This window comes from Delphinus delphis, chromosome 8 (assembly GCF_949987515.2).
Source record: "Delphinus delphis chromosome 8, mDelDel1.2, whole genome shotgun sequence".
In the NCBI taxonomy this organism is placed as follows: Eukaryota; Metazoa; Chordata; class Mammalia; order Artiodactyla; family Delphinidae; genus Delphinus; species Delphinus delphis.
Genome location: NC_082690.1, coordinates 71,324,978 through 71,342,854, shown reverse-complemented (window position 1 = coordinate 71,342,854; position 17,877 = coordinate 71,324,978). Strand labels below are relative to the sequence as shown.

The 17,877-nt window shown below is 35.7% G+C and overlaps 1 protein-coding gene across 1 annotated transcript in view; it reads left to right on the top strand.

Annotated features, from left to right (window-relative positions):
• Positions 1-17,877, top strand: part of SOX6 (SRY-box transcription factor 6) — a 445,733-nt gene that overhangs the window by 56,484 nt on the left and 371,372 nt on the right. Inside the window, exon 2 of the mRNA XM_060018551.1 lies at positions 1,047-1,287. Within this exon, the coding sequence (XP_059874534.1) occupies positions 1,051-1,287 (237 nt within the window). The 5' untranslated portion in view covers positions 1,047-1,050. The remainder of the gene's footprint in view (positions 1-1,046; positions 1,288-17,877) is intronic.

Genomic DNA, 17,877 nt, shown 5'->3' with positions numbered 1-17,877 from the left:
TGCCTCTTCTTTTAAGTTATAAACTTCTGGTGATTTTATTTCTAAACATTTTTCTAAGAAAATCATTTCGATAAAGTGATATTCTAAAAGTTTTGAAATTCTGTCTAACAATCATGATTTTCTGATTGTATATGAAAGCATAGAATGAAGACCTTGTCTTCACTGTGCTGAGTGTAGTTGATGTTTACTTGTGGATACATAGAAGAATGTGCAGTAATTGTTTTTGGAGTTTTAAGATTATGAATAGTAGGCATTTTACTCTTCATAGTAAATGCTTTGAATCTTATATGTACTTTCTAATATAAAATAGAAGCATAGTTATTTCATATACTCAATTAAAATGTCACAAAATTGCCTTAAAACTAATCTAGCATTGTCAGCTACTTAATCAGTATGTCACTTAAAAGTTTACTTGTAGCAATTGACACAGCTTGAAGGTCTTTAGAAAAAGATCAGATTGACACTAATCAGTGTTAGGCCTAGTACTCATAATACAAGGTATAAACTAAGAAGTCAGGACCAAGTTTGTTTAGGATTTTTATCATAGATTGCTTACTCTCCTGATTATATTTTCTTACATAGACTTCCTTTGTTCCTACATAAAGCATAAGAGAAATTTGGATATTTGTAATTTCAACTTATCCTTCAAACTGGCTCATTTGCTGTTCATTCATTCATTTTTTTTTCATTGCTAGCCATCAACTGAATTACTCTCAATAATCTAGTTGGGAGAACTGGGAGGAAAAATACACACATACATATACTATACATTATGAAAACTTATTCCATAAAAATTTCATTTGTGGATTGGTAAGAAAGAAAATGTGCAGCAATTACTGGGAAGAAGTTTGCTTGAGTTAAAAGGAAAGAGGGAAAGTGGAACAGATAAGCTAAGAGTTCTTTTTCAGTGGTTTAGAGTAGATCATAAACATTTCTGAAGTTAGAGAACTTTCTTTTTTTCCTGAATTAGTCACATGTAAGGGATGGTTTATTCTTTTGTCATTGACAGCCCTTTTAAAAATCCATGCTGTTTCCTTATTCTGCAGAAGAATGTCTTCCAAGCAAGCCACCTCTCCATTTGCCAGTGCAGCTGATGGAGAGGAAGCAATGACCCAAGATTTGACCTCAAGGGAAAAGGAAGAGGGCAGTGATCAACATGTGGCCTCCCATCTGCCTCTGCACCCCATAATGCACAACAAACCTCACTCTGAGGAGCTACCAACACTTGTCAATACCATTCAACAGGATGCTGACTGGGACAGTGTTCTGTCGTCTCAGCAAAGAATGGTGAGCTTTTAAAATCTGGCCACTGTCACCAAGTATGTCTGTTGTTATGGGCTCATTACAAATAAGTGTTTTAGAGAAAGCTCAGAATCCGTATCATTAGAGTTATTTGTGTTCAGGCGCTGAAAATGACCACCTTGTATATTATTAATATATTAATACTAGTTAGTGGGAAAAATTGGAAAATCGTTTGTGGTTTTGTTTTTGTCCATTATTAGGTTGACTTGCCAAAAGATATTTAATTTAATTTCGGGGGAGATTTGGTTATTTTATTCTCTGATTCTCTGTATTTAAGGTGGTGACCTTGATAATACCACAAAATAGGTAGTATGATCCAGTAAAGTGCGGCTGTGTATTAATATTGAAAAATTATAATAAGCAAACATATCTATGTGAATGAGGTCATATAGTGAATACATTTTCAGTGAGGAAATGCAGGTATTTATCATTTTTAACAGTAATTCTTGATTTATAATAAAGCTTTTCTCACTTATGTGCGTATATATTAATTTCAAAAGGACATGCAGAGCTCCTGAGTATCATTCAATCAAACTGCAGGAGTTTGCCCTAAAGGTAGAAAAAACAATGTCCAATACATGCAGTGTATTAGCCAGCTTTCCCATGTTAAATTCTACCTGTAACCATCAAAATAGGTACCATAATAAGTGACATTACTTATCTAGTTTAAAGCAAAAATATTAACTTTTTTAACATTTAAAACTGACCAAAATCTTAACATATTTTATTAGATTAGGAATTTTAAACCCTGTTTTACATGTCTTAACTTTTGGCTAAATTAATGAAAAGTATTTTAAGTGGGGAATGGGGAAAAGATTTGTTCCTTAATAAAAACTAAGGTAATATTTAAAAATGCCTTTACTCTAATAGCATTTTAAAATTCTTGCTCTATGCTTAATGTTTCAGAAACAATTCAAAGATTTAATTTTATAATTTATGGAGGCAGACATTTTTCTTTTTCAGATGATTCTGCAGGCACAATTAGTACTCAGAAGCAGTAGCTGAGAAATAGGGGATTGGACTAGACTATACTGTTCTAGACTAACTTTAGGTTGAAAGGGGATCATCATTATGCAGTTAGACCCCCTGGAAGATTTGTTTTCCTTGCATAGGGGGAAGAGAGAAGGTATAATAAAGCAAGGATAAAAGTCTGTTTTCTTAATTGAACATAAGCAGTTCATTTTATAACTCCAATATAGCATGGGTGAAATAGATATTCAGTCACTGTCACTGGCTTTTTGGCAAAATAATAGGGCTATGTTTTATCTTTATTTCAACAAATCATTATGGTGCACCTCCTCTGTGCCCAGCATTCTGCTGGGTACTGGCTGTCTAGTAAATAAAACATGCATGATTATGCCTTCATGGAGCTTATATCTAGGAGAGGGAAAAAAAATAAATATACACACACAAAAATATAATTAAAATTTGATATGTGTTAAGAAGAAAAAGAACATAATGCCATGTGAGAACATAATGAAATAAACCTCATTTAGAATGGATGGATAGGAATGCCCTCTTTGACCTAAGGATGATAAGAACTAACCACGCAAAAAATAGAAGAAAGAGTAAAAATAGCAGAGGGAACATCATGTATGAAATATCTGAGGTGAGAAAAATATAGCTGAGTTTCAGAAAATGAAAGATAGTTCTTGTAGCTGAAGTGTAATGAGCGAGGGTGAGACATAGCATCAGATATGGTTGGAGAGATTGGTAGGGGCTAGTTATCCGACGAGACCTTGTAGATAACATTATGGAAGTGAGATTTGATACTAAGTGCAATGGAAAGCCATCGAAGGGTTTAAGAACATTTCAGAAAGATAGTTCTGTGACTGTATATAAATAGATGTGGGGAAGATGGAGTGAAAGGAGGAAGACCTGCTGGGAAGCTATTTCAGAAATCCAGGTAAGAGATGATGGTGGCTTGGATTAGTGTGGAGGCAGATGGGCTAGGGAGAAGGGTTAGGTTCAAGATATATTTTAGCTTTTATGCCAAATATACTCATGGACAAATCAGAATAACTACACTGGAAAATACAGGTTGAGGCAGAAATAATACAGTTCAAATTCTACTTCTTTAGAGCACTCTTTACTTATTTTTCTTAGTATAATTTAGTTTGTATATTGGCAAGTGCAAAATTGCTTTGGTGAGTTATTCTCAAAGTTTCATGATCTAAAATTTTGTCAGAAAATAGATATTAATAATTTGCTTACCAAATTTACAAGTGGGATTTATGGTAGTCTAAAATAGTTTAAATTTACAAATATGTTATATTAATATAAAGAAATCATACTTGCTGGAAATGTTTTCAAACTTTCATTGTCTTCTGATATCAAACATTACTTTGCACTGGAGCCTTTGTGTATTCTGAATGTCCAGAAGCCAAAATATTTTGTTTTAGCTCCCACTCTATAGTATTTCCCAGCTGTGTACTTATATGGTATAATAAAAGGATTTAACAATTGGGAAATAGCAGCTGCATTTGGAAATTCCCTTTTCATTTGATAGATTCAATAATGTATAACAAGTGTAACATCAGACCTGTAATGACTTATACCGCAAGTATCATATCACTGACCAATTTTTCTTTACAGCAAAGGAAAACACTAGAAGGATTTTAGGTTTCTGGACAGGCTTGCAAACCTATATATATTGAGTGTATGTGTTGCAGTAAGGTGACTGTGACGAGAGTAAAACTTAATAAACACTTTGCCTCATTCTACATTCAAGTAAATATTAAATCCGGAATAATTGTTATGAAGTTAAGTGAAACTTAGTTTTCTTCAGTGGATCCTATTTGTTATGCACTGTAATTGAACCTCATAAAATCAGCGTAGAGAAATAAAATTTAAAAGAAAGTCTAAAAACAACAACAGAGATTTTATCAGCGCTTAACTCAGTTTCCATTGTAATTTGCTTTCTGTGATGGCCCTCACTCATGAACAGTTAGAAACAGGCACTAAAAGTTTCTTATATACTGGGTTCAGGAAGGGTTTTACTTTGAAATATCAACACCACAGAGGAGCTTTTCTGTAAGACAGGGTAAAGACAAAGCAGAGAATTTCTGCTAATCCCTACCTCTGGATTAGAAAAAAAATCTTTAGATGTTAAAATTTGTATTAATTATTTTGATGTTGCACTCCAACAAAATATGAGACTATACAGTTTCAAACGAGTGAAAAAATTCATTGTGGAATAAGCAAAGGAGAATAGAAACTTAGAGAACAGAAATTTTAGAGATCAGCATTCCAAGACCAATTGAAGATAAAAAAATTTTAGACTCTGATTTTAATTACCATTACTTATATTATGGACACCAAAATGTTCTATTTTAAATTTAGTGTGCTATGTTAATTGGTAAGATCCATTTGAAGGCTGAAAAGTTAGTGTAAATAAGAATTCACTGTCCTTGCTTACTATGTACAACCACTACTATTTTCATTATGGTACCAGTGTACCAGCACCTTTTTTGTAGAGGAATTTTGACACTATTTGAAATATGTTTTTGCTCCCATTAGAACTGATTCATTAGACAGGAATAAATTCACATAATTTTTTCATCAAAAAATGTATAGTGTACCATTCTTCTTAATGTAAACAAGCATGAAGAACATTTTGTAGTAATATTTAGTGGCTAGCATATAATATTGTGTGTGATGATTATCTGCTAACGATTACTTGAGTGTGTAGCACCTACTAAGTTCTAAGCACAGGGACTTTCTTGTGAATAAGACAGGAATGATCCCCTCACAGAGTGAGACAATTTTAGACAATGGTAAGTACAATAAAGAAAATTAAATAAGAAAATGTTATTGAGAATGACTACTTTAAACAAACCAGGGAAGGTCTTTTTGAAGAGGTGACATTTGAGTTGAGATTTGAATAATGAAAGGGAGACAACTATACAAAAATTTGGGGGAAGACACACAGCTAGAATATATAGTAAGTGCAGAAACCTCTTGGTTGGTGTGTTTGAGCAATAGGAAACAATGGAGTGTCTGCAGTGGAATGGGTGAGGGAGAGAATGGTATGAGATGAAATCTAGGAGGCAGGCAGATGACAGATGCTATGGGGTATCATAGGCTACAGTGAGGTGTTTCGACTTTACTTCAAGTGAAAGAGGAAGCCATTGGAAGATTTTAAGCAAGAGACTACCATGATTTGATTTATGTTTTTAAAAGATCATATTAGCCGCTGTGTACATAATGGATTGCAAGAGATAAAACCACAAACAAGGGCACCTATTAGGAAAACTGTTGCAGTAGTGCAGGTGAGTTTGATGGTAAGTGGAAGAGTGGACAGTTGGGGAGTTTATTCTTTGAAGAGTTCCCATAGAGTCTGAAGAAGACAAGATTCACACAGAGGGTGAGGAGAATATGTTATGTAATATATATGTGGGCAGAAATTTAGTCAAGAATGAACAGGAAGTGAAGTCAATGAGACCAGGGCACGCGGAAGGGTAAGGCTTGCTCCTGGACCAAGAATGGTCCCGTGTGAGGACAGAAACTTTTTGCCTAATAGGGAGATATTTACAGGTGACTTCCAGGGTAGGTTATGGGAATGTGGGCTAGACACCAACAGTATCTCTTACAAGATCCCCAAAGTGACAGGATTCTAAGTGGGACCTCTTGCATGCATGTGCACCTGTGCACTTACATGCATTCTCATACTGATATATATTTTAAGCCAAAATGGGATTATATGCATTTGGCTTTTAACTACTAGTCTAATTAGGTAGAAATAATCACACTGGACCCTCAGGCCCAGAATATCAGAACTCCTTATTTTAGAGACCTACGTAAATTCCCCCAAGTTTTATCTTCTAGAAAAGTTTAAAAAATAATATTCCACTATAAATAAAAGATGCCAATAAAGTCTCTTGTAATTAAAAAAAATAATAGGCATGTTGAGATATTTAGTAAATAACTGTTGGGAACAATACTTTCTTGCTTGCAAACAATTTCTCCTCTCTGCCTTTCTTGCTTTCAGTTCAATGAAGTTGCTAATCAACTTTGAAGTGTTCTATGTAGTTCGCTTTGAGTCATAAAAATTCTGGTGTGGACTTTGTACCATTCCTGGGAATGGAGCTGTTGCCATTACATGATAACATAGTCCAGGAACTTTGGGTGAGGATTTAATCCTTCCCAGCCATGCTTTATGTTGTGACAGACTTTTAGAAGATTTCTAATTTTGTTACCTTTTAAAAGATTTTAAAAACTTGAATTGTTCCCAGTTTTTGGTAAGATTTAGTAATTTAAGGCAGTAGGTAGCACTCAAATAAAATTTATTTATTTTTTATTTTTATTATTTTCCTCACGTTTACTTTAGAAAGTATAGTGAAACCCACTGGTTCACCCGATCCGAACTATGTGCAAGGTTTATGTTCATCTTTTTGTTACCTGATTGGGTCTATGAAGCACTGGGGAAAAAAAAATCCATACACTAGGGAAGTTTAGACTTCTTGAGAAATTTAGTTACTACTACTCTCATTTTAGAATTTTGGATATTCATTCTCTATAAGTAAAATTCAAACCTAGACTTCTGGTAATAAGTGAAAATGTTCATCCTTGCCCCTGAGTCATGAAACAACATTCTCCAGGAAGCCCTGTGGGAGATTTCCCATTTTCTATAACTTTGAAACTATATTAGCATACAGTATTGTCCGTTTTTAAACCCATCTCAGAAACTTAATGACAGAAATTTACTTACAGTTTGGACCAAAAAATAAAACCATGTTTATGGCATGGTGTAGGTAGTGAAATAGACAACTAATGCTGTCTAGTGTTAACACACTGACCACCTTTATATATGCACACCTTGCTTATGTGCACTGTTTCATTCCTGCTCTTAAAAAATGTATATTTAAAAAAAAACTTTCCTAAACCTGGCTTATTTAAACAAAATGATTATTGGCATGCTACTTGGAAATATCTCAATGTTTATGGAAATTTGAATTATTTTATCATTGTTTTTATTGATTTAATACATCTTTCTAAATATACTTTTTGGAAAAGATTTCTTACTTACATAGCTATTATCAAAATCTTTATAGAAAGTAGAAACATTGACATGCTCTGCAGTAGTTGGCTTTTTCCGCCCCTGGGCAAGAAGGAATCAGGTATGCATGCTGATTAACACACTCCAGTCATTAACGTGTGATTATGTGGGCTGCATATTGAGCACCTGCCAAAATATAAAAATCCAGTACTTTGTTACATCTGTGCAAAGACTTTTTGCATTTCTTTTGCATTTTGACAGTTCAAGGAAAATCAGACCCCAGTATCTTTTCTTTTTTTTTTTTCAGTGTAATAAAATTGTGTGTACAGAATGTTTTCAAGGAGATAGGATATGTCATGTTTATTTTTATTTTAATCTTTCGGGCTGTATAAGATCCAGTGACTAGGGTTTGCAGAACTCTGACTGTAATATGAATCTCTTAATGAACTTCATCACCATGATTCACTTACAATTTACAGCATTCCTTCATGTTCATAAGGATTATCTTTTCTGGGATTCAGCCAATATTCCTCTAGTTTGCTTTGTTTTTATGTGATACCTTTATGTCTCATAAATATTTTGTTTTCATTCTTTCACCGATATGCTGTTAGTGTACACCTCATAGTGATGCCAGGGCTGCTATGGTTTGATTTTTCCTATCCAATATCCATTTGCAAATATTCCTTCATGGCAAAAGTGTAGCTTGGGCTCTATAGCATTTCCAGACACTTAGGAAAAGTCACTTTTCGATAATTATTTAAAATAAGATTGGTTACTCAGAAAATCTGGGATGATCTCGTCTAACATAACAGCTTGATTGAGCAGGCCTATTCTACTCAGCTTTTCTTTTCTTGATGGATTTAAATGGCATTTGAATGTAGTAGATTTTTTTTTTCTAAATAAGTTTCTCATTAAAATTGGTCAGTATTAATCATAGGAAGCTGATCTCAGGACACCAATAATTTTCTAATTAAAGCAGAACTTCACAAGCAAATTTCAATCTATAGGTAGTTCTAATTAATGTACACTTTCTTGTACAGAATTCCTTCTTCCTCAGTGATGATTTGGATACATCACTGTAATGAAATATCATAACTGGAATAATGAAATCTGCACATTCCTGTAATGTTTCTAAGCATTATGGTATAGAAAATAATGTATATAAATATTATATAGCATGCAGTCATTTACATGACTAACATCTTAAGGTCCTTCTAGATTAGCATGAATAAGATGATGATACACATGATAGCGTGTTGCTTTGGGAGCAGAAAGCTGGGGTTGTGTTTGTACTCCTCCAGATCTACCTTCTTATTTTAATTTGAAGAGGGTTACTTTCCGTAAAGTCAACTTAACATGACAAATCCTGCTGCCACCATTTATTTGGAGATGAGATTGTAAGGGCTCTCTTTGTTTATTGAGTCAAACCACCTGCACTAAGCAGGAAAGACCCTACTTTGTTCCTTCCATGAACATATCTAACCTTTCTTGAACACGTCTAGTGAATGTGCCTAAATTACCTTGATATGCAAATTATCCCACTGTTTAACTGTCCTCTGTAATAAGAAGTTTTCCTTGCTTTCCAAGGGAAATGTAACCTTTTTAAAGAAGAACAACTTCAAGCTATTATTCCTTTTGTTAATATAGCTTTCAATGTGATGACATATTTATTTTTTATACCCTTAACCTAAGTATTATTTTGGTATTACTACAGTCCCGTGACCTCTAGGCATTATTTTTCTAGGTGATGCAAGTTGAGTTCAATAGTATGTCTCTGTGTAAACCACATCCTCAAATCCAAAGTATGAATTACAAACCTTTGCTAATAAAATTGTACATTCAGGTAAAAATTAGAAATGAATACTTAGGTATGTTATCTCTCTTCTTTATATTTAATTAACACCCTAGAAAATGGGAAACGCTATTTAATAAAATGATTTGAAATTATTTTGTAAACTTCTGCTTTGATTATAATTTAACTTTAATTTTTTTTTGCTGCCAGTGTACTGAGAATACCTAGAATACAATAGTCTCAAGTTCATCAAACTTTTGGGAAGAAATGTGCCCTCAGTCAAGCATAGATAGATTACTGTGGTATAATAGAAGAGATTCATTTACATTGAAACACAAAGAATTAGAAAATTTTTTGGAAATTAGTGTTATTTAGGAATTTTTTGGTTAGTTCTAGTGGTTAATTAGTAGTTTTTTTACATTACTGTGGGCTAGCCAGGATTAAACTAAAGTAATCCATGAACACATTGAGAAAACCTTTGCTCTTGAATTCAGAGTTAATATTTGGCCTTCAGTTGTATTAATTTTTTTTTTTTTTTGCGGTACGCGAGCCTCTCACTGTTGTGGCCTCTCCTGTTGCGGAGCACAGGCTCCGGATGCGCAGGCTCAGCGCCATAGCTCATGGGCCCAGCCGCTCCGCGGCATGTGGGATCCTCCCGGACCGGGTCACGAACACGTGTCCCCTGCATTGGCAGGCAGACTCTCTACCACTGTGCCACCAGGGAAGCCCAGTTGTATTAATTTTTTTGTACATGGTATGCTTCTACCAAAATGCCTTTATTGTTTTTGATATATTCTGATATATTTTGAGATATATTCTGATATATATGTTCTGATATATATTGTATGTGAAGTTGATTAAAGTTCATTTATTTTGCTTTCTGTAGTTGACAGTAAAATTAGAGTTTAGCTCTCCTTTCAGCTACTGTTCTCTTGGATCCATGAGGAATGCCACAGTAGGGCAAGAAATGAATCTGAATTTTTGGATTTTTCAAAATCAAGAGAGAAAAATAAAAATTCACACCCCTCCCTTACCCAGAGAGAAAGGATGGGCTCTGTGATTGTAACTGAGCCATCGATTCAAGGTTGTGTGTTGTCTTCAGGTAGAGCAATCACAACCTCCAGACACTGGGAATATTTGATGCCAGATTAGAGTTCTACTTGCTGCTTTGTGGTAAATTGGTGACAGTTTTGTGCCAAGTTTTCCTTTTTCTGTAAATGTAAATACAGGTATATGGATGTTGATAGATAGATAGTTTTATAAGCACATAGCCTCCAAAGAATCATTTTTAATCTCTGTACTTGTTTTATCTGTAAAAACTTAGTGAGCTAGAGATGTTATTTAAAAATTTCTAGACTACAAAGAGTTTCCTGTTATGCCATTATATATATTTACTTGACATATTAGAAGGAAATTAAAGGCTTTTGTGGTGAAATTCTCAAAATTGGGAATTTTACTTGGGCAAGATCCTAGTGAAGACAGGAGATTGTTGAGTTCACAGGGTGGTCGGGAGGGCTCAGTATGTATGACATATAGAACAACCTGCTCTCTAGTTGCTCTTCCATAGGCAAACTAGACCATGAAAGGACTTCACTGTTAATAGAGTATAATCTCTCCTAAGGAACAAATGGATTTGACTGACCTTGACTGGGCTCTGGTACTTTTTAATGTTAAGATTTGTGAGGAATCAAGAGGACACTCTGGCTATTTCTTTTTTAGTGTGACCCCAGCCTCATCATTTTTATTCTATTATTTTTTTAAAAATTTATTTATTTTTAAATTTTTTTCCTGTTCTAAGCATTTTATATGTACTGAGTCATTTAATTTTTATAATAACCTTATAAGGTAGGTGCTAGGATTATCCCCATTTCACTGATGAGGAAACCAAGTCACCAAGATTTAGTGACTTGCTCAAGGTCCCAAAGGTCAAGCTCACTCCAGTGGCTGAGTTAGGATTTTTTTTTTAACATCTTTATTGAGGTATAATTGCTTTACAATGGTGTGTTAGTTTCTGCTGTATAACAAAGTGAATCAGCTATACATATACATATATACCCATATCTCCTTCCTCTTGCTTCTCCCTCCCACCCTCCCTATCCCACCCCTCTAGGTGGTCAAAAAGCACTGAGCTGATCTCCCTGTGCTATGCAGCTGCTTCCCATTAGCTATCTATTTTACATTTGGTAGTGTATATATGTCCATGCCACTCTCTCACTTCGTCCCAGCTTACCCTTCCCCCTCCCCGTATCCTCAAGTCCATTCTCTATGTCTGTGTCTTTATTCCTGTCCTGCCTCTAGGTTCTTCAGAACAATTTTTTCTTTTTTTAGATTCCATATATATGTGTTAGCATACAGTATTTGTTTTTCTCTTTTTGACTTACTTCACTCTGTATGACAGACTCTAGGTCCATCCACCTCACTACAAATAACTCAATTTCATTTCTTTTTATGGCTGAGTAATATTCCATTGTATATATATGTGCCACATCTTCCTTAACCATTCATCTGCCGATGGACACTTAGGTTGCTTCCAGGTCCTGGCTATTGTAAATAGTGATGCAATGAACATTGTGGTACATGAGTCCCTTTGAATTATGGTTTTCCCAGGGTATATGCCCAGTAGTGGGTTTGCTGGGTTGTATGGTAGTTCTATTTTTAGTTTTTTAAGGAACCTCCATACTGTTCTCCATAGTGGCTGTATCAATTTACATTCCCATGAACAGTGCAAGAGGGTTCCCTTTTCTCCACACCCTCTCCAGCATTTATTCTTTGCAGATTTTTTGGTGATGGCCATTCTGACTGGTGTGAGGTAGTTTTGATTTGCATTTCTCTAATGATTAACGATGTTGAGCATTCTTTCATGTGTTTGTTAGCAATCTGTATATCTTTTTTGGAGAAATGTCTATTTAGGTCTTCTGCCCATTTTCTGATTGGGTTGTTTGTCTTTTTTGATATTGAGCTGCATGAACTGCTTGTATATTTTGGAGATTAATCCTTTGTTAGTTGCTTCGTTTGCAAATATTTTCTGCCATTCTGAGGGTTGTCTTTTCATCTTGCTTATGGTTTCCTTTGCTGTGCAAAAGCTTTTAAATTTCATTAGGTCCCATTTGTTTATTTTCGTTTTTATTTCCATTTCTCTAGGAGGCGGCTCAAAAAGTATCTTGCTGTGATTTATGTCAAAGAGTGTTCTTCCTATGTTTTCCTCTAAGAGTTTTATAGTGTCTGGGCTTACATTTAGGTCTTTAATCCATTTTGCCCAGCCTCATCATTTTTAAATAGACAACAAGACATAGGTAGTTATCATATTGATAGTTGTTTCTGGGGGCTTAATTACTACCCTTTTTTCCTAGTGGATCCCAACTACCTTACTTTTTCCCTAAAAGCTTTATATCTTATTTTCTGTTTTTACTGAAGCTACTCTTATACCTTTGAATGATTTTAGAATCCCCCTTTCTTATCCCCCAGTTTCTGTCATGAACTGGGGGCAGGTTTCCCAGAAGCTGGATTAAACAGCATTTCAAAAGATTATTTTTGCCATACTCCAAGCACTCCTCTTCCCTACCAACTCTGAGCTAGTGTCAAACAACAGGTTTCTGATACCTTGACTCTCCTATTTTCAAGGCTATTCCTATTTTTGTTATAAGGTAGGGAGGTTTTTACTTTGCCTCCTTTGCTTTAGTTACTCAATTCTTTTTTAAAAAAAATATTTATTTATTTATTTTGTCTGCGTCGGTTGTTAGTTGCAGCACATGGGATATTTTCTTGTGGTGCATGGGCTCTTTGTTGCGGTATGCGGGCTTCTCTCTATTTGCCGCACGCGGGCTCCAGAGTGCACAGGCTCAGAGTAGTTGTGGCACGTGGGCTCTGTGGTTTCGGCATGCGGGCTTAGTTGCCCTGCGGCATGTGGGATCTTAGTTCCCCGAACAGGGATTGAACCCGCGTCCCCTGCGATGGAAGGCAGATTCTTAACCACTGGGCCACCAGGGAAGTCCCTAGTTACTTAATTCTGATGTCTGAGGTTTGTCCACCATCTCAAAGTGCTTTAATTATTCCTCATTTGGATGACACTTATGCAACATGGGTTCCTGGTGATCTGACTGATACCTGGATCCTGTGATGTGCATATAACTTAAGCGTCCATCATAGCCTTCAGTTCATTTAAAGCATACTAGGTGCTTTGCTGATTACATATTAAAAATACACAGTTATGGGCTTCCCTGGTGGCACAGTGGTTGAGAGTCCGCCTGCCGATGCAGGGGACATGGGTTCATGCCCCGGTCCGGGAGGATCCCACATGCCGCGTAGTGGCTGGGCCCGTGAGCCATGGCTGCTGAGCCTGCGTGTCCGGAGCCTGTGCTCCGCAACAGGAGAGGCCACAACAGTGAGAGGCCCACGTACCGCAAAAACAAACAAACAAACAAGAAATACACAGTTATTTTTATATTATTTGAGAGCTCTGGTAGTTCTCAAATGGGGAAGAAAAGGAAACAACTGCAAAACAGGAGAGCATTAGGATAATAGACTTGATGCTAGAGTAAGTAGTCACCTCTTAAGCAAAACTCTACAAAATCATTTGAGACTCTGCATAGAAACTTGCTCTGTAAGAATTTGTTCAATTACGCTTCTCAACTTCTGCATAATCACACCCCTCTTTCCCCAGTGCCTCAATTTGTCAAAGAAAACACCCTTTTGATTCAGTGGAAATATTTTCCCTGGGGTTATTTAGAGGAAACTTAATTTAGAGGAAAGGATGTTACCTCGTAGAAGGCCTGTGTTCATCTCTGCCACTAATCTCCTGACTTAAGTTTCTTCATCTCAAAAATGAAAGATTCAAAGCATGCAGCAGCAGTCACAGCCGGGCCCCTCTGCTGGGCCAGGGGCCAGCTCTGCCCACCAGTGTACTGCAGCTGCAGCTGTGGCTCTGCCATAATAGGAGGGCAGAGGCAGCCCACATAGGGGACACCCCTTGAATCCCTGGCTCTGATGGCCAGGTGAGATTGCACTTCTGAGCCCCACAGGACATCTCCTACATAAGGTGACTTCTTAAGACTGGGAAAGGTAGCTGATTTACCTGATACATAGGAACAAACATAGGGAATTAGGCAAAATGAGGAGACTGAGGAATATGCTTTAATTGAAAGAATAAGACAAAAACTCAGAAAAAGAACTAAACAAAATGGAGATAAGCAATCTAGCTGATAAAAAATTCAAAGTGATGGTCATAAAAATGCTTACCAAACTTGGGAGAAGAATGGATGAACACAGTGAGGACTTAGAGATAGGAAATATGAGTATCACACAGAAATTATAAGTGAACTGAAAAATACACTAGAGGGACTCAACAGCAGACTGGATGATGTAGACGAACAATCAGTAGAAGCTGGAAGACAAAGCAATGGAACTCACTCAGACAGAGCAGAAAAATGAAAAGGGAATTTAAAAAAATGAATATAACTTCAGGGACCTTTGGGACAACATCAAGCAGAATAACTTTTGCTTTATAGGGATCTCAGATGGAGAAGAGAGAAAGGGCCAGAAAAATTATTTGAAGAAATAGTGGCTGAGAACTTCACTAGTCTGGGAAGCTATGAGAGGAAACAGGCATCCAGGTATGAACTCAAAGAGACATAAATCAAGACACATTATAATTAAAATGGTTACAGTTAAAAATAAAGAGAACCCAAAAACAGCAAGGGATAACAACTTGCTATGTACAAGGGAAACCCCATAAGGCTATCAGCAGATTTTTCAGCAAAAACTTTACAGGCTAAAGGGGAGTGGAATGACATATTCAAAGTGCTGAAAGGAAAAACTTCCAATCTAGAATTCTCTACTCAGCAAGGTTATCATTCAGAATTAAAGGAGATATTGAGTTTCCCAGATAAGCAAAAGCTTAAGGAGTTCATCACCACTAAACTGGCACCATAAGAAATGTTAAAGGGACTTCTTTAATCTGAAAAAAAATGACACTAATTAATAATAAGAAAACATACAATGCAAGTGGTCAAAATGTACAAACCTACAGTTATAAGATAAATAAGTACTAGGGATGTAATGTACAACATGATTAATACAATTAACACTTGCTTTATTATGTATGAAGGTTGTTAAGAAAGTAAATCCTATGAATTCTCATCACAAGGAAAAATTGTTTTCTTTTTATTTTGTATCTATATGAGATGATGGATGTTCACTAAACTTACTGTGGTAATCATTTCATGATGCATGTAAGTCAAATCATTATGCTGTGCACAAACTTATACAGTGCTGTATGTCAATTATATTGCAATAAAACTGGAAGAAAAAAGAAAACATAGAAATAAAAATCTCACTGGAAAAAGTAAGTATATAATATTAATAAAGTAATAAAATCTCACTGGAAAAAGTAAATATTTTATATAAATAAAAGTAATAAATAAAAGTAAATATATAATAAAAGTAAATATATAATAAAAGTAAATATAGGGCTTCCCTGGTGGCGCAGTGGTTGAGAGTCCGCCTGCCGATGCAGTGGACATGGGTTCGTGCCCCGGTCCGGGAAGATCCCACATGCCGTGGAGCGGCTGGGCCCGTGAGCCATGGCCACTGAGCCTGTGCGTCCGGAGCCTGTGCTCCGCAACGGGAGAGGCCACAACAGTGAGAGGCCCACGTACAGCAAAAAAAAAAAAAAAAGTAAATATATAATATATATAAATAAATAATCAATATATATAATTGATCAATCATTTATAAAGCAAACATGAAGGTTAAAAGACAAAAGTGGTAAAATTAAGTAAAATTGCAATATTTAGTCAAGGGATGCATAAAATAAAAAGATATAAAATGTGTCATCAAATGTATAAAATGTGGGTGAGGGAGAGTAAAAAGATAAAGCTTTGGAATGTGTTCAAATTTAAGTTGTTACCAATTTAAAACTGTTACCAATTTAAGACTGCTATATACATAGGATTTTATGTGTGAACTTCACAGTAACCACAAGTAACTCCACAAAAGATAATGAGAAAGGAATCTGAACATAACACTAAAGAAAATCACCAAACACAAGGGAAGAAAGAAAGAGAAGAAGAAAGAAACAGAGAGGAACTACAAAAACACTCAGAAAACAATTAACAAAATGGCAATAAATACATATCTATCAATAATTACTTTAATTGTAAATGTAAATTCACCAATCAAAACACATAGAGTAGTTGAGTGGATAAAAAAACAAAACTCGACTACATGCTGCCTACAAGAGAATAACTTCAGATGTAAGGATACACAGACTGAAAGTAAAGGGATAGAAAAAGATATTTCATGCAAATGGAAATGAAAAGAAAGCTGGAGTAGCAATACTCATATCAGACAAAATAGACTTTAGAACAAATATGCTAATAAAAGACAAAGAAGGTCATTATATAATGATAAAGGAGTTAATCCAGCAATAATATGTAACATCTATAAATGTATATGCACCCAACATAGGATCACTGAGATGTATAAAGCAAATATTAACAGACCTAAAGGGAGAAATTGAAAGCAATACAATAATAGTAGGGGAAGTTAATACCCCACTTACATCAATGGATAGACCATCCAGATAGAAAATCAATCAGGAAATATCAGGCTTTTATGGCACATTAGACCAGCTCGACTTAGTAGATATATAGTTGACCCTTGAACAACACAGGTTTGAATTGTGCAGGTCCACTTATATGTGGATTTTTCCCAAGAAATATACAGAAATATACATGTAGAATATCGTGTGCAAGACTTGTATTGAAGTGGATAGCCTCTCCGTTCATAGGCATAAGGTGAGTGATATTTAATATAAAATTGATAAGGTGTTAGTTTTCTTAATGTTCATAACTTTGCTTTCAAAGAATTACATTACCGAAATATATGCCCCTCATAATTGGAGAAATTGTGTATCAGCCTATCATCACAGATATGCACTCTCCCCACTTTTATTGGAAGTATTGGAAGCCTTAGCCACAGCAATTAGGCAAGTAAAGAAATAAAAGGCATCAAAATTAGAAAGAAAGAAGTTAAACAGTTACTATTTGCAGATGACATGATACTATATATAGAAAACCCTAAAGACACCACCAAAAAACCCTTAGAACTATAAAATGAATCAGTAAAAGCATAGGATACAAAATCAGTATACAGAAATGTATGGCATTTCTATACACTAATAATGAATCATCAGAGAAATTAAGAAAACAGTCTCATTTACAATCGCATCAAAAAGACTAAAATACCTAGGAATAAATTTAACCAAGGAGGTGAAAGACCTGTGCACTGAAAACTGTAAGACACTGATGAAAGAACTTGAAGAAGACACAAATAAGTGGGAAGATATTTTGTGCTCATGGATTAGAAGAATTAATACAGGCAAACCTTCCTTGTTTTGTTGTGCTTTGCTTTATTGTGCTTAACAGGTATTGCATTTTTTTACAAATTGAAGGTTTCTGGCAATCCTAGATCAAGCAAGTCTATTAGCACCATTTTTTCCAACTGCATTTGCTCATTTTGTGTTTCTGTGTCACATTTTGGTAATTCTCACAGTATTTCAAAATATTATTATTATATTTGTTATGGTGATCTGTGATCTTTCTTTTTTTTTTTTTTTGCGGTATGCGGGCCTATCACTGTTGTGCGCCCCCCCACCCCCGCGTTGTGGAGCACAGGCTCTGGACACGCAGGCCCAGCGGCCATGGCTCACGGGCCCAGCCACTCTGCGGCACGTGGGATCTTCCCGGACCGAGGCACGAACCCGCGTCTCCTGCATTGGCAGGTGGAC